Source organism: Microtus oregoni, unplaced genomic scaffold (assembly GCF_018167655.1).
Source record: "Microtus oregoni isolate MIOR12 unplaced genomic scaffold, Mior012 000005F_ref0000423, whole genome shotgun sequence".
Lineage (NCBI taxonomy): Eukaryota > Metazoa > Chordata > Mammalia > Rodentia > Cricetidae > Microtus > Microtus oregoni.
In genome coordinates this window covers 1,324,855-1,346,827 of record NW_024543064.1, presented here as the reverse complement: position 1 = coordinate 1,346,827, position 21,973 = coordinate 1,324,855, and the positions used below count along the sequence as shown (strand labels likewise).

The 21,973-nt window shown below is 52.1% G+C and overlaps 1 protein-coding gene across 2 annotated transcripts in view; it reads right to left on the bottom strand.

The window, feature by feature from the left end:
• The window catches only part of LOC121448043 (protein kinase C zeta type), a 104,840-nt gene that overhangs the window by 24,544 nt on the left and 58,323 nt on the right, over positions 1–21,973 (bottom strand). For both annotated transcript variants that reach the window (XM_041651642.1, XM_041651643.1), the window contains 5 exons: positions 13,264–13,349; positions 6,909–7,040; positions 6,179–6,260; positions 4,184–4,236; positions 3,170–3,358 (listed from right to left, as the gene is read on the bottom strand). In XM_041651642.1, the coding sequence (XP_041507576.1) occupies positions 3,170–3,358; positions 4,184–4,236; positions 6,179–6,260; positions 6,909–7,040; positions 13,264–13,349 (542 nt within the window). The remainder of the gene's footprint in view (positions 1–3,169; positions 3,359–4,183; positions 4,237–6,178; positions 6,261–6,908; positions 7,041–13,263; positions 13,350–21,973) is intronic.

Below are 21,973 nucleotides of genomic sequence, written 5' to 3'. Positions count from 1 at the left end.
CATCGTCCCTCAGGGTCATCGCCACCATCACCCATCCATCCCCGCTTCTGTCATCACCATTATCACCATCTCCACAGCACCTCCATCAGCCTCCCCCCGTCAAGATGCTTGCTGGGGTTGGCTCTCCATACCCTGGCTTGCGTTCCCCATCAAAGTTCTTGAAAGGTTGTTTCGTAATCAATTAGGACACACCAAAGGAAGACTAAGGAAGATTCCTAAGGCCCACGGTCACTGAGTCTGCAGACAAGCAGCAGTTAGGTCCAGGGCTCAGCTGCTGCCACAGGGCCATCTCCCCCAGCTCTGTGCAGCTCGGTGGGATTCTGCAAAGTCTGAGACTACAGCTTGGCTCCACCACAGCCCCAGGGAACAGAGTCGGGTGAGGCTCCCAACCCCATCTTGATATGCAGAAAAGTGAGAAGGTAGACATGTTCAAATAGTGCTGTCTTCACTGGAAGGTTTTTGGAAAAGAAGATAAGCACCCAATTAGTGGGCTGGAGACAGCCATGGTATGCCCTCTGTTGCTCCTGATCCCTAGAAGCTAAAGTATGAATATCAAAAACCCGGAGATAGACAGATATTAGGGTTCAAGCTGAAGATCAGAAGAGTAAAGCAGCCAGGCCACTAGAGTGTCTCAGTCTGCAGTCACTCTGAGAACAGGATCGCCCCTTTATTTGTCCAAGTCTTGGTAGTAGTAAGAACTCTCTAGTGGTTGGCTGCTTTGCTTTTCTGATCCTCAGCTTGAACCCCAACATCTATCTCTGGGCTTTTATTATTTGTGCTACAAGAAGATCCACCTGGTGGAACAGCTTCGGCCTTTCTCCACGCAGAAGACACCTAGGCATACTTCGTCCGGACTCTAGACCTGCTCACCCGGTGGCTACCCGACCTGATTGTCACACTCAGGCAGCCCACCCAGATTCCTGGGTGGAAACCCAGCGGGTTGGCTGTCTTCCACCTCTCCCAAGCCTGGGCCACCCTGCCCCAGAAGCTTCACTATAGGCTCTAATGAACACCTGGCACCATGCAGGGCTGACGCTGCCGCACAAAAAGAGGGGGCTTGACAGCAGCTTGGCAGGGAACAAGCTGGAAGGGCACCGGGAGAACCAATGCATTAGGAGATGATTTTACTTGAAACCAGCCAAGGCTTGGCAAACCAGCACCGCATAACAATGCCTGGGGCCAGGCGGGACAAAGCTGGTGAGTTCCCCTGGAGAGAAGCTGAGGGGCTGTGTGTCCCAAGAGTCTCAGCTCTGTGCAAGCAGAGACCAGGTTCAAGGACACCAGGAGCCACTGGGTGTTTGTCAATGGGGGACTCAGGCCTTGTTCAGATCCCAGACAAAGCAACCTGGGAAACGCAAGACACTTGGGAAGCAGTGGCTACGGTGCAGCCAGGGGCAAAGGTGACTCAAGAAAGAGAACCAGTTTTAGCTCAGGAGGGAGAGGTGACACCTGGTGGTGAGGACAGGCTTACGTCATGAGGACACCCACTCACTCAGCAGTTCAGCATCCAGGGACAGCCTGACAGGCTGTTGTAGCACAAAGAATAAAAACTCAGGGACAGATATTGGGTTCAACCTGAAGATCAGAAAAGCAAAGCGGCCAGGCCACTAGAGAGTTCTCACCTCTCTGACATCTTCAGACTGAAAGAGAGCGAGTTCCTGTCATATTCCACCTTACACTCCTCTCTAGTGCGGGGATTAAAGGTGTGCACCACCACTGCCTGGCCTGTATGGTTGACCAGTGTGGCTGTTTTACGCTCTGATCTTCAGGCAAGCTTTATTTAGTAAAACACAAGTTAAATATCACTACAGGCTGTGCACTGTACAAATGCACCCTTCACATGAAGGTCCCAAAACAACCTCAGCCCCAAGTCCTGACGGCCGGGGTGGGGGTGGAGATCCTTGATATGACCTGACAAACACGACACTGCTTAGTGTGGCAGCAGCCAATGGGCAGCATCACTGATATCACACACTGGCCTTTCTCTGCCCCTGAGAGACAGAACAGGCATTCAGGATAACAGCACAACAGCAAACAGACCTGAAGCAACAAGCAGACAGCAAAGAGTCAGCCCAGCCATCATCAGAGTTGCTGCAAGTCAAGGCCACAGTGGGTACTCACACACGTGACTGACACACGTACTGGGAGGGAAGGACACACAGTGGGTACTCACATACGTACTGGCAGGGAAAGGCACACAGTGGGTACTCACACACATACTGGCAGGGAAAGGCGCACAGTGGGTACTCATGTACGTACTGGGAGGGAAAGGCACACAGTGGGTACTCACATACGTACTGGCAGGGAAAGGCGCACAGTGGGTACTCACATACATACTGGCAGGGAAAGGCACACAGTGGGTACTCACATACGTACTGGCAGGGAAAGGCGCACAGTGGGTACTCACATACACACTGGGTAGGAAAGGCGCACAGTGGGTACTCACACACGTACTAGAAGGGAAGGGCACACAGTGGATACACACGTACTGGGAGGGAAAGACACACAGCGGGTACTCACATACGTACTGGGAGGGAAAGGCGCACAGTGGGTACTCACATACGTACTGGCAGGGAAAGGCGCACAGTGGGTACTCACACACGTACTGGGAGGGAAAGGCGCACAGTGGGTACTCACACACGTACTGGGAGGGAAAGGCGCACAGTGGGTACTCACACACGTACTGGGAGGGAAAGGCACACAGTGGGTACTCACACACATACTGGGAGGGAAAGACACACAGTGGGTACTCACACACGTACTGGGAGGGAAAGGCGCACAGTGGGTACTCACAAACGTACTGGGAGGGAAAGGCGCACAGTGGGTACTCACAAACGTACTGGGAGGGAAAGGCACACAGTGGGTACTCACATACACACTGGGTAGGAAAGGCGCACAGTGGGTACTCACACACGTACTAGAAGGGAAGGGCACACAGTGGATACTCACACACGTACTGGGAGGGAAAGACACACAGTGGGTACTCACACACGTACTGGGAGAGAAACAACAAAGTCAGAAAGTAAGTGTTGGTGAAGATGGAAGATGGAGCCCTGTGTCCCACTGGCAGGAACATAAAATGATACAACCATGTTGGACACAGTTTTGGAATATCTCCAGAAACTGCACCCAGAATTACCACGCGACTCTCTGGTGGGCCTGCACTCACCTCGTCGTCATGGACTAGTTCCTTCTTCACCACCTTCATGGCATAGATCTGGTCGTTCTTCTTCAGCCGCACCAGGAGGACCTTGGCATAGCTCCCACGCCCGATAACTCTGATGAGGTCGAAGTCCTGCAGCCCCAGCCCCTGAGAGATTTTGATCCCATCTACCCCGTCAATGACAGGCTTAAGGTCCTAGGGAGACCAGAGAGGGCAGGGGACACCATTGGCCAGAATCCAAGAATTGTTCACCCTCACACGGAAGGCAGCAAGGCCTAGTCTCCAGCGCGGAGTCAGGCCCATGCTCCAGCACCCGGTCCCATCTAACTCTGGTTAGAACAACTAGAGCCAAGACCGTGGGCTTCTAAAAGAAAACCAGAAACATAGCTGTGCCTCCGTGAGGGTTCTGGGGGACGCAGGGGCTGTTCACTAGGTGAGGCTGTTTAGGCTGTGAACCTGGGCGTGTTCTGTAAGAGTAGGAAGTTCAGTGACCTGGCTCCATGAGGGTGGGAGAGTGGGGACTTGCTTCAGGAGCATAAGGGAAGCAGCATGTGTTCCCTGAGGCTGAGGCAGGTGGAGAGAGCAGAGCCCATGGCCCCACTTGGTTCAGCGAGTGAGGGCAGAGAGGGTAGGGCCTGCTCTGTGAGGTGATCAGCAGAGGCCGTGAGCACAGCGTGTTCTTCTGCTACCCCAAACAGATTCATCCCCGGAGCTGCAGGTATAAGGCTGGACAGAGACAGATGGAGTCCGTGGGTCAGATTCCGGGAAAAAGTCCGACTGAGGGAGCAGCTGAGGGCTTGCCAGACCAGGAAGGACAAAGGAAGCCACAAAGAGGGGCAGCTTAGGAGCAGACAAAAGTGTGGCAAATTCATGACTGTCATCAGGCCATTGGTCTCATTGGAGCCCAGCTCAGGAACTTCCTAATATCCCTCGGCCATACTGAAATCCATGTAACTGCCCCAGAAGCAAACTAACAGGCTTCCTGAAAAGACCCCGGCAACACTAATTTTATTCACTTACCTCAGAATCATCTTTGATATTGTCATGTTTCCGAGATGAAGAAATATAAGCAACTAGGAAAGAGAAGGAAGGAAAGAAGAGTATTAAAAGGGTCACAGGAGCACAAGGACCCAGAGGACCCTCACCCCAGTGCAGGGAGCTGGGGCCTCAGACAGGACGGCAGCGCTCAGGGGCCAATCTGTCACACCAGACCCCAGTTTAAGGAGTGCTAGGCTGAATCAACATGGCTGTGTGACCATGGGGGAGGGTAGGATACTGGGAAGAAGCCACAAGTTCCTTGGCTTAAGACGAGGTCACGGCCTGATAAATCCATCAGGCTGGAAGTCCTAGGTGCTGAAAACACAGTGTGCATGGTTCGTTTAGAGCTGGGTGTTGTGGGGCGTGCCTGTACTCCTAGCACCTGGGAAGCTAAGCAGGATTGTACAGGGTCACGTAGTAAGACTGTCTCAAACAGATAAAGGGGGCTGGAGACGTAGCTCAGTTGGTAAAGTGCATGAAGCCCTGGCTTAATCACCAGGGCCACAGAAAGCAAGTAGGCATGACGGCAAATGCCTGTAATCCCGGCGTTCCGCTTGGGAGACAGAGGCAGGAGGATCAGACGCTTATGGTCATCCTTGTCTACATACTGAATCTGAGGGCAAGCTGGGCTACAGAAGACCTTCCCCCAACAAACAAAACCATGGGGTGAAGAAGATAGTTAAATGCTTGCCACACGATTCTGAGGCTCTGGGTTTGGATCTGTAGCACACCATAAAAGCCAGGTGTGGTGGAACATGCTTGTAACCCAAGCACCAGGGACTGGAGACAGGAGGATCCCTAGCAACAACATATAAACATACACACACACACTCTGTGTGCATACACATGTGCACACACACAGAGAAAGAGAGAGAGAGAGAAGAGTATTGAAGGAGGAGGAGCAAAAGAAGAAAATACATTCAATATACCATCTAATAATGACTGAACATATACCCACAGTGGAAATACGGATGTGTGGGTAGACTTTTGCACTACCGTAAAGTAAAAAATCTTAAGTAAAATCATTGAACGTCTGGGACCATATGGAGGCACAAGGTTTTGGTGCATCATCTTCCAGTTTTTCTTAGGAGGGTGTGGATAGAGGGGACACAGGTCAGTTCACGGCAGAACGGGGGAGGGCAGATGTGGGAAAGGCAGACAATGGATGGACAATGGATGGTGGTGGGTGAGGGATGGATACGTGGGAGGGGAAATGATAAATAGATGGACAGACGGATGATAGACGGTTACAGGAATGAATAAGTGAGTGCTAGACATGATGGACAGGTGGACGGATAATGGGTAAGTAGAGAGCTGATGGACAGTGTATGGACAGTGTGTGTGTGTGTGTGTGTGTGTGAGAGAGAGAGAGAGAGAGAGAGAGAGAGAGAGAGAGAGAAAATGATGTATGGATGGGTGGGTAGGTAGGAAGAGTACCTGAAGGAACAATCTCTCTCTCTCTCTCTCTCTCTCTCTCTCTCTCTCTCTCTCTCTCTCTCTGAGACGGGTCTCACTATACAGCCCTAGCTGACCTGGAACTTGCCAGTAGACCAGGCTGGCTTTGAACTCATGAAAAAATCTACTTGCCTCTGCCTCCCAAGTGCTTAGACTAAACGCATATGTCACCGAACCTGACTTTTAATTTTTTTTTCTTTTAAGCAGCTACGTGTCATACAGAGCCCACCTCCATGGAGGTCAGCTCTGTGTGGTGCCCCATACGTGGGAGGTGCCTGGCCTGGGGGGGGTCACATATCAAGTGCTGTGCAGAGCAACTGGAATCGGCACAGAGGAAGACGCTCTCAGCCTCAGGTTCCCAGCGATGAGGGGATTACTGCCCAGTAGCTACCAGGGAAGGCCGGCAGCCTGGGGACAGAGGGGTGGCTGCCTACAGTGCAGCTTCCCAGCCCAGCCCACCCACACTGACTGTCGGAGAGCAGGAAGAGGGGGACCCGCTCAGCTGGGGAAAGGGGCACCTACTTCCATCGGTTTCCTCTGAAGGAAGGTCTACACCATCGTTCTTGTCATCTACTGGAGGCTCTTGGGAAGGCATGACAGAATCCTGCAAGAAAACGGCGGTGTTGGAGTGATGGGGCAGGAGTTCCAACCCCGCTTTGATGTCATGACTACAAACGGCACCGCTGTGCGTGTGAGTGTGTGTGCGTGTGTGTGTACATACAATGTCTGCCACCTGTGAGTCTACAGGGTGGCGGTCGAGGTGGTCACTCAGTCAGGCTCTTAGGGTACTGCCTTCCCAGCAGTTGTTAGATAGAGGGGATGCTTTTCAGCACTTCTGGCAATACCCCCTTGTTACACCGTGGACATCGTGCTGGCAGCCAGGCTCCCAATCATCAGTCTAAAGGCCCTGGGACCCCGCGTAGCTGAAGTTATATCAGAGACAGCTTATAGTGATGGCCCTTAGGGTCCAACCGCTGACCTCACTGAGCTCTGATAGGTCATATTTCTGGGTTCATTTCATTATCTTAAGGTTAATGTGGTCCTGTAGGGTCAAAGGTCATGTGTGCCGTCAGGATTTGGAGCAGACGCAGCAGAAAGGAGCTCTAGGGAGAATGGTGTTGTGGGACACTCATGCCCCAGTCTGGATCCTGTTCTTACTTTGATACATAAAATACAGATATGCCACCTCGGGGGCATCTTTCTTCCTCACTCTGGCAAGATGAAGATGAGCCCTCCCCAGGTCCCGACTCACCATATGCTTCCTGCAGGTCAGCGGGACGAGGACGTGGCAGCGTTTATGGACCAGCAGCTTGCAGTTGATGCACCTGTAGCCCTGCCTCGCGAGACCCCATATCCTTTGGCTGCACTGGCCACAGTAAGCTCTCTGCGGACGGGAACAGCAGTGGTCAGGCCCAGCCGGCCCTCCTGGGAGCCCAGGCCACACTTAAAACTCAGGCAGACAACAACTTCGCTGGGAAGATACTACACAAGAGGGGTCGGACGCCTCCTTTCTGAGTGCAGGCCCGGCCTAGCCCAGTAGTTCCCTGAAGGTCAGAGGCGGTGAGTGAGACCAGGCTGTGGTGCCTGCCACAGTCAAGAGGAGCACAGTGGAAGCCCCTATGACTCTCTTTCCAACCGACTGTCACCACCCCAAAGGGCACCGCTGACATTCGGACTTGGGAGAACTGTGAATGGCTGCGGCAAATCCTTTATTATTCACGATTTCAATGAATCCGAAAGCAGCGACTGTTGGCTCCTCTGGTGGGACTTCCATGACTTTTGTAATTTTATAAGCTCTGTGCGAGAAGAACCGTGTTCAGAATCTGGCCACACTCTGGCAACAGGACATACCTCTGGCATCTAATTGTGGCCTCTGCATCTACAAATAGAAATGTGGGTCCCCTGCTGTCCCAGAAATAGCAGCTCCCTTAGCCGCTTTGACTTCCAACCTTTTTGAGACAGGGTCTCACGTAGCCCAGGCTGGCCTCAAACTGCTATGTTACCGAGAACAACCATGACAACCCGCCTCCCCGCAGCGCGTGGTGTCTGCACTGGTGTCCACCTCTATCGCTCTCTGCCTTCTTCCTCCGAGGCAGGGTCCTTCCTGAACCTGGAGCTCATTTGGGGGGAGCCCAGGGACCCTTCTGTCTCTGTCTCACTCAGAGCCTGCATGACCATGCCTACCTAGCTTGTCATGCAGGTACTGGGATCCGGACTCAGCTTCTGAGCGTTGTGCAGCAAGCCCTTGCCGTCGCAGAGCCATCTCTCTACCCCAACCTAAACTTCTGCTTCTCCTGCCTCCATTTCCTGAGTGCTGGGATCACAGGCATGCACAACAATGCCCCGTCTGTCATGTGCTGCTGGGGTGGGACTCACGGCCTTGTGCATGCTGGGCAAACATTCTACCAACTGAGCTATGTTCCCAGCCTCTGATCATTCTGAGAAAAGGTCTTGACGTGTAGCCCAGCCTGGCCTCGGCCCCCCCCAGTTCGCATCACCTGTAGTCCAGCCTGGCCTCCCCAGTTCTGTGATTATAGCTCTGCCTCACCGTATTTGGACAAGAGCTACTCTGACCAGGGTCAGCACAGGCAACTGCTGACCAAGGGCAGCATGGACTTGTCAACATGAACTGGACTGAGACCTCATGTATGTTTCTCAGGGGAGCCACCAAAACTGTACCAATGGCTTTTTTTCTTATTTTATTTTCTTCTTATTTTTATTTTTTTCCCCCTGAGACAGGGTATCTCTATGTAGCCTTCCTGGCTTGGAACTTGCTATGCTGAACAGGCTGATCTCGAAGTCACAGCGAGCTGCTAGTCTCTCTGTGTCTACAGTGCTGGGATTAAAGGTGTGTACCACCACACCTAGCAAGGGGCTCTCTATTAAAAGAAAGCTATACTTAAATCATCAACGTTTCTGAAAACGTGCCATTGAAACAATACAGCAAACCCAAAGCCCCAGGCTTCTATTCTCAGGAACTCACAGGAAACGGATTAATGGGATAAAAACATTTTAAAGTCTGTCTCACATGCTGCCAATTTGTTCCTTGTTCTTAATTTTTAATCATGTGTTTTAATTTTTCACAGATATCAAGCGCTCGTTTTTTGCACTGGGCCAGGCCGCGCCTTCCAGCTCGGCTTCCGCTGGCTTCTGACCAGAAGGACCAGTCTCCTACGAGGTTTTTTACGTTGCTGATTGTGAGCCCAGATGTCCAATTTACTATCTGTGGGAATCCTTTCACACTTCCTCAAGAGGGACGGTGCTTGCTTCTGCCAGCCGCCTGGGGACGCTGCTGGGCTGGACCCTCTGAGGGGGCATAAATCTGGCTGTAAGGATGCGTGAGGTCCGGTGTGAGCCTTCAAATTCCCAGAAAGAGAATCCCTTCTCCTCTGGGTTACTCGACCTGGGAAGGGTGGGGCACATGGGGGGGGGGGCCCAGATCTGTTTCTCTCAGGGCCTCGATTCCAAGTTCCTAGCGAAAGGGTGTGCAAACCACAGCAGAAGGTGAACCCTCGCTCATGGCCACCACTCCCCCCTTTTTCGGTACATGAAATTTTACCGGAATATAGCTGCACCTATGGGCACACGTACTATCTGCAGCTCTTGGGCCACAGCGGCAGCACTGAATGCTGCAGTAGAGGTGTGTGTGTCTTTAAAAACGGAAAATACAGACTCCGGTCTCTTACAGGAAACGTTTGCGAACCATTTTAGTTTCTTCAGACAAAAGATCTTAGAAGAAACCTTTGACGGTCCTACGGGTGGCATGTCCTAAACCTGTCTTCCTGCCCACTCCGAGAAGCTTCTTTTCTTGAGATCCCGGAGACAGAGGGCAAGGTACATGATCTCCCCAGCCTGCCCTGTAGCACGAGGACCCATGTGCAGCGCACAGGGCCATGTGGCCATCACAAGGAAGGAACCATCAACGGCCAGGGTTTGTGTGCAAGAACAGCGTGGGCTGACTGCAGGGGGTGGGTCCTCTCGGACAGAAGCAGGGCAGAAAACATCCTACAAGGCAGAGTCCGTTTCTGCACCCCACCATGGGGCTATCCAGACCCCACTGCAGCTCACACAGTGAACCCTAAGCAATGATTACATTCAGTTCCCTTGACACTGTCTGAGGAAGATGTCTGCCTTTAAAAGATGTTTGTAAGAGTCAAGCTGTCTGTATTTATAAGCAATTACACTCGTCAGACACCCACAGCCCTGCTCTGTCCTGACATTTATCAAAGGCTGACTTGAAGAGGGTGGGGACTGGTCGCTCTGGTATACCTCCAGTTCCAGAGGATCCGACTCCCCCTTCTGGCTTCTGTTGGCACTGCATGCCCAGGTCGCATAGGCATACAGGAAGGCAAAACTCCCGAATGCAAAACATTAAAAATAAGTATCTCAAAGAAAGAAAGTCAAAGAAAAAAGGGTAATTTGCAGGAAGTCCAAAATGGCAACCATTTGTGTTCCTTTGATCCTAAAGGGATAACTTTAGGTTTTATTTGTAACACGCATTTTTCCCCTAGGACCGGGAGATGGCTCAGTTTGTAAAGTACTTGCCTTGCAAATACAAAGTTTGATGTCAATCACCTATGTGGGGAAAAATCCCAACACTGAGGAGGTAGAGGCTGGCAGGGTCCTGGGATCGGTGGCTAGCTCGGCTAGCCTACCTTATGAATATTACCCTGAGAGTCCCTATCCCAATAGATGGGCATCTGAGAAATGACATCCGAAGTTGCCCTGTGGTCTGAGCGCACAAACACACAGATTTTCCTATGCGGTTTCTGCATTTAGTTTGTTTAGAAACCAAGGAAATCTGAATTGTCTAATGTGGCTAAGTCTAAAAACCCCTTTGGTCCCCGGTGCCTGCTTTTTCCCTGGAGGATGCGTCACTTCTGGTTTTTATCGTTTTCTTAACCTCGCTCTCTCTGCAACTGGTGGGCAAGAGAGCTCGGATCTTCCATTTCCTTAACCAACATTCTCCGCATAAGGGGCAGGAGAGTACGTCTCCCATTGCGTAAATGCTAGGCCTCGGGTCCACAAGGCAGGCCCTGCCTTCTCTGTCAGATGGCCAAGATGTCACTTCTAGATCCTCCTTTTGAGTCTCACAGAGGAACGTTTTCCTTCTGAGAGCCAGAGTGAGGTTGGAGGGCAAACACGGGGTGGCACAGCTCCTAAGAACTCACACCACATCCCTCTGGTTTGCCAATAAAAAACACGGGAAGGGGCGAGGGAGATGGCAGAGTCGGGAGATAAAGAGCGTGTGATATAAGCATGAGGGTCTGAGTCTGACCCCCTAGCGCCCACATAAGGAAGGTAGGTATAGTGCATGCCTATAATCCAAGCACCGGGAACAGACACAGGAGGGTCCTTGGGGTTCACTGGCCAGGCGCTCCAGGTGAATTGAGTTCCAGGCTTACCAAGAGACCCTGTCTCAAGGATTAAAGTGGGAATGACAAAGGGATAACTTGATGCCAACTTGAGGCCTCCACCCAAACCTGTGTATATGTATATGCATATCTGTCTGCACATGGACACACACGTGACCACACACTGTGGGAAGAGGCTCCTGGTGCTGCCGGAGTTCTGGCCTGTGTGCCCGGTGGATGGGCGAGTGTATGGGCTTCGTCCTGGCCATCGGTCATCCGTTAGTGAGGGAAACACGCACAGGTGACAACAGCACTTTCTGATCCTCTCCAGTGCCCTGGGAGGAGGTGGCTGCCTGAGACTCCTGCTCTGGTCCGTGATAGGTTCACAGGAGAGAGGGCACCTGGCTGTCCAGATGGCCAGTTGCTTGTTTTGCAGACAAATGCTGGGGCTGGCACTGGATGCTCTTAGGCCAGGTGCCTCCACTTCTCCATATTCCCAGAGACAACGTGTACCCCGGCTATCTGGTTGGCTTACTGCAAAATCCCATGAACATATTCTGCCGGGCAGCATCATTCCAGCCCCTGCTGTCCTCTGAGCACCTGGGCTAGCATGCTAATACTCGACATTTGGAACCCCTTTTACCTCTGTCCTGATGACACCAGGCCTCTCCGAGGTGAGCGGCTGTCTGTGGTCTCTCTACTGCCCATGCTGGCTCCCAGAACTCTGCTCATTCTCAGAAAATACAGCCTATTTTTTTGTTCCCCACTCTGCGTCTGCCCAGCTGCCCAACCCCAGTCTCCCTGAATAACCTTCCAATCGTCGGTCACAGTAAAGAGCAAGGCAGTGTGTTCAGTAGGCGCCTACTACGTGTCAGGCCTAAGGAGTACCAGGAGCGTCTTAACGGGATAGCAGAGACGCAGGGTCATTGGAATCGTCCCCAGCCTGGGTCTCAGTGTACCCTGATACTATTTGGGTTCTACTGTGCCTGCTGTATCCTGGATTCTCAGCATCTTCTCTGGGCTGACTTCCCAGACACCTCCTTCCAGGAAGTCTCTAGGATCTCTGGGCAGTATCTGGCTGTCTTCCGAGGCACTGACCCATGTCTCTCCCCAGCCCAGCGCTGTCTGAGGTCCGGTTCATTGCTTCTCAGCCTTCTGGCCGAGATCAAGTGTACATACACTCCCGAGTGGTTGTTCAGGAGCTTTTCCTCTGCCCCATTACCACTCCAGACTCACTAGCCACCAGGGGAGGGGGGCAGCCCCAACTTCTTGAGGCATGATGGGCGCAAGAGGTACAACCCACACTCCCAGGATCACCCGGGAGTACAGCTATAGCCTTGAGAAGAGACCAGAGAGGTGCAGGTCAGTGGCTGCCCTGAAGATGCAGATGACTCTCACACCATGACAAAGGTCGACTGGACCTGTGCTCCTTCCTCATCCCTCCCACCGGTGTTCATAGGTCACAGACCAGGAAACAAGACAGAAGGGAGCTCTTGTCTAAGACGCAGCAGCACTGGGGCTGACCCCACAGCTCACTGTTAGGCCTGTGGCCACTCAAGGCTAAAGAGTCGTTCCAGCCTGGGAACAGAGAGTGGAAAAGTACAGGGCTGGCTGGGCAGTGGCACTTGAGCATAATGGCTCCGTGCTGTCCCCGTGTGTTCACAGGACCTACACTCCTCTAAAGTATGCTTCCTGGGCACAGCGGACAACAGGCACTGCCCTTGGTTGTGAGAGGGAGCCACCACAGAGTCACCCGGTCCCTGCACACTCGAGAACAAAGAACCTCTGTGACGAAGAGACCCGAGGGACTGAGCCAAGTGTCACTGGGAAAGGACTGGCCACTGGAGTAACAGGAGACAAGAAGGTAGAGGCATCTGGGACTTTTGGGGTCCAAGGACACCCTTAGAGCCCTCCAGAAGCACCATGTGTCCAAACAGGCAGGCAGGCCAGGTCCTCAGGGCCAGAGACAATGAGCAAAGGCTACATAATCAGGAGCAGAAAAGGATACCCAAGACACAGCCGCGTTCTCATGCAGCCGCTGCCATTCAGCGGACTGGCTGGAGAGGATCCGAGCACATCTCCACGGCCCCGCAATACTGGTTAGGCTGGTGGCTCAGGACTTTTTTTTCCCAGGGCATGGCATTAGCCCAGACCTGCACAGCAGGAGCAAGGACCCTTCCCCCTTTTTCTCCACTTGTACAAGCAATAAAAACGACCCGTGCAAGGGAGTCATTGTTGGAGGGACACACTCACCCGGTTAAAGCGCTTGGCTTGGAAGAGGTGGCCGTTGGCGCGGTATAGCTTCCTCCATCTTCTGGCCCCGCGGCGGTAGATGGATTCTACAGAGGATGTAAAATCGGGTAAGGAAGTAGTATTGTGATGCAGGAGCCCGTGCCCCGAACCCAAGGTATAGATGGGAATGGGCCATTCCCGTCCGGGTTGGCTAAGGCTGCAGTCCTGGCTGGGGGATGCCAGAACTGAAACGGCAGCTTTTCCGGGTAAAGGCTCCTTTCACCTTTCCTCACATGACTCTCATGTTCTCAAAGCTGTGGCTGCTGGAGCCGGCCGCTCAGGTGGGAGAGGCCCCACACGGTAGCGGAGATACCCGGCATCCGGCGGTCAGGATATCAGGTCCTCCGTCCTGGGCCACTCAGTTCCCTGACTGCTTATTCCCTGCTGGTTTTCCTTCACCCTCCTTCCCTCTGGGCAGCTTCTAAAAACCAGGCCCTTTTTTCCACACAGGGACAAGGTTCAAATGGACCATGATATTTACATACGACCATCCAAGGAGGGAAAGTGGAGGGCTAGGCTGGAGGCTAAAGTCAGCCCGTGTACCAGTACGGTGACTCACGCAGGCCCAAGGTCCCTCTAGCCCAGCAGACCTCGGGGCAGAGGGAGGTCCAGTTTCCTTGAGTATTTTACTTTGTGACACACAGAACAGCTCTTTTTTTTTTTAAAAAAAAAAAACTCCACTAAGGTTCCAACCAGAACCGTACATAGCCTGATGGTTTCCATTCCACGACCCCCAAGTGCCACAAGGGCCAGCATACAGAGACAAAACCTCCAGAAACACAAGGTACAATGGGAAGCTTTGTGCTTTTATAAAATCCTGCAGCAAGAGAGACTTTCAGGAGCCGAGTCAAAGTGCTGAGAATATTCCAGAGTGGAGAGTGTAACGGAATGTTTTTAAAACAAGCAAATTACCAGCTCGAGCTGGAAACGGCTGAAATCAGGTCACAGGGACTGCAAAAATATGCTTCTCTCACTTTAAAGGGGAGATTCAGTGAGGAGCCGGAAGCCGTGGTTGGTTCCTCTGGGAGCTCAGGAGGAACGAAGGCTGGCCCACCACACCCAAGTGTAGCTCCCTCAGAGGCCCGACTCCTGGCTCTGAGGCTCCCAGGGAGCAGCGTGAGAGGTATTTGATAAAAGCCAAGCACTGACGGTGACCCCTGCAGCCCCATAGGAGACCAGGAGAGAGGCAGCCAGGCTCTGTCCTCTCCCAGTTTAACCACCTGGTAGCGTCAGGTCCACGGGAAGGACGTCCAGGCGGGAGGGGCACAACCAGGGTCTGCCTGCCCCACAGTGACAGGGCATGGCCTGTCCCCCCTGGCCCACCCACATTCCTAGGGAAACCTAGTCAAGGGAGCCCAGGTCCACGCTCCAAACAGCCAGGCCTTGCTGTGCTCCTGTATGGCTCCCACCCATCTCATATCTGAAGGGAAGGGGAAGAGTACCAAGTGACCAGAGAACAGAGAGGTAAACTCAGGAGGCAACATGAGGACAATCTAGGACTTGTGGGTCGGGTCCTCCTGTCCTGTAGTTCCCGTTACAGCACTGAAAAGTGAAGGACCGTTTAATACCACCCCGGACTACACAGAAACGAGAGGAAATTTAAGGCACCCTAGCAGAGGCCGAGGCTGACCAGAGCCCCTCGACATGACAAACTTAGCAGTGGGGCAGGAAGGAGGACACTGTATTAGCCCCGGGGTTGAGAGCACAGAAATGACAAATGACTAGGGTTGATGGCAGTGCCTTGTCACCGACAGCAGGGAAGCCCGGACTTTACTGCTGAGGGATGGTGGAGTCCCGACTACCAGCGGGGTGGTATCTGGAGACAAGGCTGAGAAGGTGATTGACGTGAGAAGAGGGCGTGGGGGCGGGACCCCAGTTAGTGCCTCCCCAGAAGGGAGCAGCGCTAGCTCTCTGAAACATAAGGACACTCAAAAATGGGCTGTCTGAGATCTGGAAGCAGACTACCATGTGCCGGCTCCTGACCCCGGGCCCCCAGCTTACACCAGGGGAGGACGAGCTCCTGCAGTCTATGTCCTTGACAGGGGCGTCTCATCACGGCAGTCAGAATGGACCAAGACCCTTGCCTTCCGCCACGCATACACCTGGCCTTTTAGAGAATAAAGGGGTGAGTGTGGACAGCAGGATGACAAAGAGCTTATGGAGGAGGATGTGGGGAACACTCTGAACCTGTGGGGAGAGTCTGAAGATCCTAAGGGCAGGGGTGAACACATGTGGACACATTTACACACGTTTACAAGCGCGGGTCCAAGCAGAGATAGGGTCCCTGGGGCAAGCTGGCTAGCTAGACTAGATGGAAGTAGCAATTCATATATGATATATCACGCTATATGTATAATATTATATACATTATTTACTATAAATTAGAGAGTAAGCTAGATGACACAAAACCCAGCCTTGATACACATGTACACACGTGTATCAAGTGTGTGTACTCCCACATTCACATGTACTTCCGCACACGCAAGTGCACACACACACACACATACATAGGAGAAACAGAAATCCACAAAAGGTTCACTCTATGTATGAGGGATCAGACAAATTAGTATCACACAGCCTGCCAGGGTATCAAGGAAGAAGGGCACCCAGGCTATCACTCAGGCTCCTGAAGAAGGCTTAGGTTGGCATAAAAAACCAGGTCTGTGAAGAGGAACACTTGCTCCTGTGGTGCAGAAATTCCATCACTCCTTGATCAGCCTGTGGAGGGGTCCCACAGTGGCTTCCCAAGCATCTGAGAATGCTGCAAGCCAGGTGTGGGATGGTGCACACCTATAATCCCAGCACTGAGGAGGCAGAGGCAAGAGAATGGAAAGTCAGGGCTAGCCTGGGCTACAAAAGGACTCTTTAAACAAACAAAGAAACAAAAACCCAACCAAACAAAAACAACGATTTTCTTGGTTTTGTTTTGTTCAAAATAGGGTTCTCTTTGTAGCCCCCTGGCTGTCCTGAAACCTGCTCTGTAGACCAGGCTGGCCATGAACTCAGAGATCCACCTGCTCTGCCTCCCAAGTGCTGCAGTTAAAGGCAGGTGCCATCACCTCCTGGAAACAATAATGGAGCATACCTTTAACATCAGCACTCAGGAGACAGAGGTAGGCAGATCTCTTGTGAGTTCAAGGTCAGCCTTGTGAGTGCAAGTTCTAGGACAGCCAAGGCTACACAGAGAAAAGTGCCTCAAGGAAACAGGAAAAGAAAGAAATAGATTTATTTATTTAGTATGTGCATAGGAGCATGTGCACGCCACGGCACACGTGTAAGCTGGAGGACAACCTGAAGGAGGGGGTCCTCTTCTGTCACCATGTGGATTCTGGGGATCAAACTCGGGTCTTTAGGCTTGGCGGCGAGTACCTTCACCCTTGCAGGCCCCTTTAATGTGCATGTTTATGTGCTTGAGTGGACACATGCGTACCACGTGCATGCAGGAGCCCACACCCCTGGGACTGGAGTTACAGACAGTTATGAGCTGCCCTGAGGGTGCAGGGAACCAAACCCAGCCCTCTGCCAGAGCAGTGAGAACGTTTAACTGCTGAGTCAGCGCCAGCCTTCCGCCGCACTTCTTAACTTTAAGGATTTGCTATGGGTTGGGTTCGTCCCCAAAAGCTCAAGTGTTGGAATCTCCATCACCAGAGTTACAGGCTGATGGCATTTGGGGAGGCAGCTGGGGTGAGGTGAGGTCAGGTGTAACTGGGGCCATCTACACTAGGGCATTAGTGGCTTCACAGAGGGGAAAGACAGGCTAGCAAGCTGCTCGGTCCCCCATGTGGCCCTCACCGGAGGCTGACACAGCTTTCTGCTGACACCCTCTAAAACTTCTGAAATAAACTCTGTTCCCTGCAAACCACCCCGTATCAGGCACTCTGAGCTGCAACGCAAAAACGAACCAAAACTTGTTGTGAATGGCAATTGTGCAGGTCTTGGAAGCACACCCTGCACCTGCAGGCCAGGCCAGTGTGCTTCAGGTCGCTCGGGATTCTGTCAGGGTGAGTAGCCTCTGGGGGAGTCACAAGCACTTATAATGTTGGCCCCTTCACCTCAGAAAGAAAAGTTGAAACTGAGAGAAAAGAAGGGAGAAACGGGGGATTGAAATGGTAGGGAAACCACTGAGAGGCCATGACTTTCTGTTGGGGGTTGACCAGAAGGCCCAAGATGACCGTGCCCTTTCCCGAGGAAATGGGCCAGTGCCGGAAGATGTCCACACAGCTCAGTCCTGCTCGGTAAGGGGGAAGCCTTGTTATTGTCGTTTTTTCAGGCTGAAATTGTTTTAAGGAGTTGCATATGGATGTCAACTTGACGAAAGGTAGACCTCTAGAGTTCCTGTGTCAACTCTGTCAGATCGAATATTGTTCTGGATGTTTCCATGAGGGTGTATAGGGATGAGGCTAACCCTCATTAACTCTGACCTTGAATATGGCCCTTCTTATTGGATGGGCCTCCTCTAGTCAATCAAAGCAATGAAAGACTGCTATCCTTTAATAGATGTGGGCTCTGAGCTTGACATGAAGTCTACATTGACTGCTTTGGACTTCCTAGCCTCCATATTCCTGTGGGCCAAGCCTTTTCACTATACGCATCCTGTTGGGTGTCCCTAGAGCGCCCTGACTTACACAGGGCCCTCTTGGACAGCTATACACCTTGGAGTTCCACAGGAAAGTAATTCACAGTTGTGGCAGTGGGTACCCCAGTAAATCACGGGTGCTGGCCCATGCCTGGGTCACTGACCAGGTGAGTAAGAAGGAATCACAGTAACAGCCAGTGATCGTCACGTAAAAAAATAAACACTTCAAATATTTTTTTTTACCATACTCTAAATTTTCTAAAAATTTATTTTATGTGTGTGTGTGTGTTTTGCCTGAATACACATACATACACACACACACACACACACACACACACACACACGTTTGATGCGCATGGAGGCCAGGAGACTGAGTCAGACTCCCCTGGAGCCACAGTTAAGACAGTTGGGAGACAGATTGTGGGTGCTGGGAACTGGACCGGGTCCTCTGTACTAGCATTAAGTGCCCTTAATTGCTGAGCCATTTTTCTAGCCCCTGGTACATCCTAAGGGGCTGGAAAGGCAATGGGATAATTCTTGTGCTGTGGAGGTTTGAATAAGAATGGCCCCCAGAGGCTCACACACTTGAATACCGAGTCCTCAGGGAGGGGAGGGATACTATCTCAAAGGATGAGAAGGTGCTGCCTCCTGGAGGAAGGGCAGATGGGCGTCACTGGGAGGTGGGGGGTGTGGGCCCTGGGATTTCAAAGCCCAAGGCAGTCCCAGTGTCTCTCTCTGCCTGTTGCCATTGGATGAGATGGAGATTGTTCAGCTACTTCTCCAGCACCATGCCTGCCTGTGTACCACCGTGCTTTCCCCAGTGATGATGACGCACTAAGCCTCTGAACCGAAAGCCAGCCCCAAGAAAATGCTTTCTTGTGTGAGTTGTTCTGGTCATGGTGTCTCTTCACAGCAACAGGACACTGGCTAAGAACACGTGCTGCCCCCTCATCAATGCCGACTAAGACTGGGGTCAGCATCTCGTCTCTCCTGATGGTGCTAGTCAGGCCCCCTCAACTTCTTCAGTGAGCAAAGCTACAGAGGATATCGTGTTTCATGGGACTTTTTGCCTGGGCTCTGTCACACTCATCCCCTTCTGCATTTCACCTTTGTCACAATCGGTGAAGGAAAAAGAATGTCCATACTGTTCAGATTTTCTTAATTTTCTCCAATGTCCTCTTTCCTCCCAGAACCCCACCTAAAACTTACAGTATATAATATAGTCCCCCATTTCCTTGGGCTCCTTGGGGCTGGGACTGTATTTTAGAGTTCTTGCCCTTAATAGCCTTGCTGGTGCTGAGGATTCTGGTCAGGAACCTACGGAGCATTTCCTAGTAGTAACTGCCTATGGTTTCTTAGGGTAACAACTAGGGTTGTGACATCCTTGGTTCCTGAATCAACAACGGAGCCTTTCTGGAAATCCTCGCTCTCACAAGGACTACAACTAAAACCCAAACTTTCAAACTGTACAGATTTACTAAAAGATTCCCTAAGAGCAATGTAGCCCTCTGGACAAAGCCACACCGAGTCCCTTATGGTTTTCTAGGCCTGTGGCCTGGGACCCTGGAGGCCCTGGGGGAATCCAGCTGCCTCTGCCACATTCAGGCCAAGTTGCACTTTCACAACCTGGTTTTGTCTGAGAAATGAAAACTCTACTCCTGACCTAAGCGAGGGTCACCATTATACGCACAGGATATGAGCGAGTCACGTTGCCGAAGAGGGAGGGGTGCTCTGGCGAAGGGGAACAAGTATGGATGGGACTCTAGCATAAGGAAGCCCTGGAGGGTAGGGATAAAGTCTGCTGGGACTGTGTGATGCTCCCAGCACAATGTAGGAGCTGTCCTTGGTAGTCTGCCGCTTCTGTCACGAATGCAGGTGTCAGAGCTGAGCTCTGGCCTGGTGAGAGTTGGTGGTGTCACATGCCCACTGGGGACTCAGCTGCCAACCTCCCTGGTGGCTGGCACACAGTGAACAGCAAGTCCCGGAGAGTGTGTGGGCTGCCTTCCTGACAACCTCAGGGAGCTCTCTGCTTGTCTTTGAAATTCTATAATTAGGCTGGTCACAGGAATCTTAACAAGCTCTGTTTCCATGGTAATCTAGCATCTTGAGCACTGACAAGGTGGGGGAAAAAACCCTGCTTTTTAAAAAAGCTAAACTCTGATCGACTTGACTGTGGACAAACCCGCCTCTTCCAGGCTTGGGGATGAGCAGGTGGGCTGGACTCCGGCAGCAGATCAGAATGAAGCTGGGGGGCTCCTCACATGTGGGACGTGGAAGGAACAGTGTAACGAGCACAGGTCACACGGTGCCAAAGGGTGACCCCGTGTTGCCAAGGACGGAACATGTGCTAGCAATTAAGCCTCATAGAGAGCCTTGGGTCTTCGTCGGCAACCCCAGGCCAGCGGCCAGCAAAGGTAAGAAGGCAGTTAGAATCCTGAGGCTCAAAGAGGGTCCACAGAGCTTGAGAAAGATGCTGTGGAGGGCAGGGGTACAACAGACATTGCCACCTCTACCTCAGGGCCACAGGGATTTCTGTTGGGATTCTATCTGTCTCTCTCCACCACACACATATGCAGACCAGCTTATCCCAGGACCTCAGATGTCCAGCTGGAGGGTGACTGTGCCCTGGGAAGGCAGCATGGAGGAGCCAGACTGCTTCATTACAGCTGTAAGGCTGCAGGTATCCAGGCCTACTATGCAGCACGGGTAACAAAAACCCAGAGATAGATATTGGGGTTCAACCCGGAAACCAGACAGAAAGGCAGCCAAGTCAGTAGAGAAGAAGCCTCACCTCTATCAAGGCTGGGTGACCACGAAACTAAGCAGACTCAGCCTCTCTCTCCTCCCATTTTATATTCCCTCTCCCTAGTACTGGGATTAAAGGTGTAGGCCACCACCACCTGGATTAGTTTCTACATTAATATTGTGTAGCCCAGGGTGGTATTGAACTCACAAAGATCCATCTGGCTCTGTCTCCCAAATTCTGGGGTTAAAGGTGTGTGTCACCACTGCCTGACCTCTAGTGGCTTTAGCTTTGCCTCTGGTCTTCAGGCAAGATTTATTTATCAAAATACAAATAATATACCACTACAAAATTCTGTCTCTTTGTCTTCAGAGCCAAATTCTCTCTTTAGTTCCTGAATCTGGACCCTCACACTACTGTACTTTAGAATGTCCTGGATTCGCCAGGGCTCCCAGAATACTGTGAGAATAAGGGTCTTCATTCCTTCTACATTGCCAGGTAGGCACCATCCCAGTGGTTGGGGGTGGAACGGCCCTTCAAAGGTGGGAAAGCTGGGTAGGTAGCACATCTGAGTGTGTAGTCACCTCCTCCCGCTAGGGACTTTCCCATCCCAGGCCTGCAACTCAAACTTCCTGTTTCTAACCACCGATCTATTTCCCAGCTGAAAGGATGACTTATACATGCCACACTTTGAGAGGTAAGTGAAGAATAACGTTGAAATCACAAAAGCAGGCCTGGGTAGAGGTATGGGAACTGCTGCCGGGGGAAGTTACGGTTGCGTGGGAGATGAGGCTGTTTGTGAACAGCAGGCACAACCGTGGCTCCCACGCGGGCTTTCCACCCTTTCAGCTACTCCATCGTACACTGTCCAGGGAGTGTCCCTGTGTAACCACAGCGCACCAGAGACACAGCCAAACAGTTGGCCCACACAGGGGAGCTGCCCCGGTCCCCTCGTCTATATGGAGCCTTGGTGTATCAGTGACGGGTGAAAACCACACGAGCTGCTGCCCTACAGACGATGAGGACAAACACGCAAGAACGCGGGATTGCAGGCTCCCCAGGGTGACGCACGAGCCTCAGCGGAGACTAGCCCAGGCCACACACACTGGAAAGAGACCCAGACGGTGTGTGTGTGTGGGGGGGGGATAAGCTGTAATACCAGGCATGGTGGCTCACACTTGTGACCCCATTTCTTAGTTGGCTAAAACAGGAGAATTGCTATGTGTCCAAGGTCAGCCTGGCCTGCACAGCAAGATCCCATCTAAAACAAAATGAACAAACAAAAAAGCAAATCAAATCAGACAGAGAGAGGGTAACAGAAACAAGGGGATGGACACGCACGGAACACACTA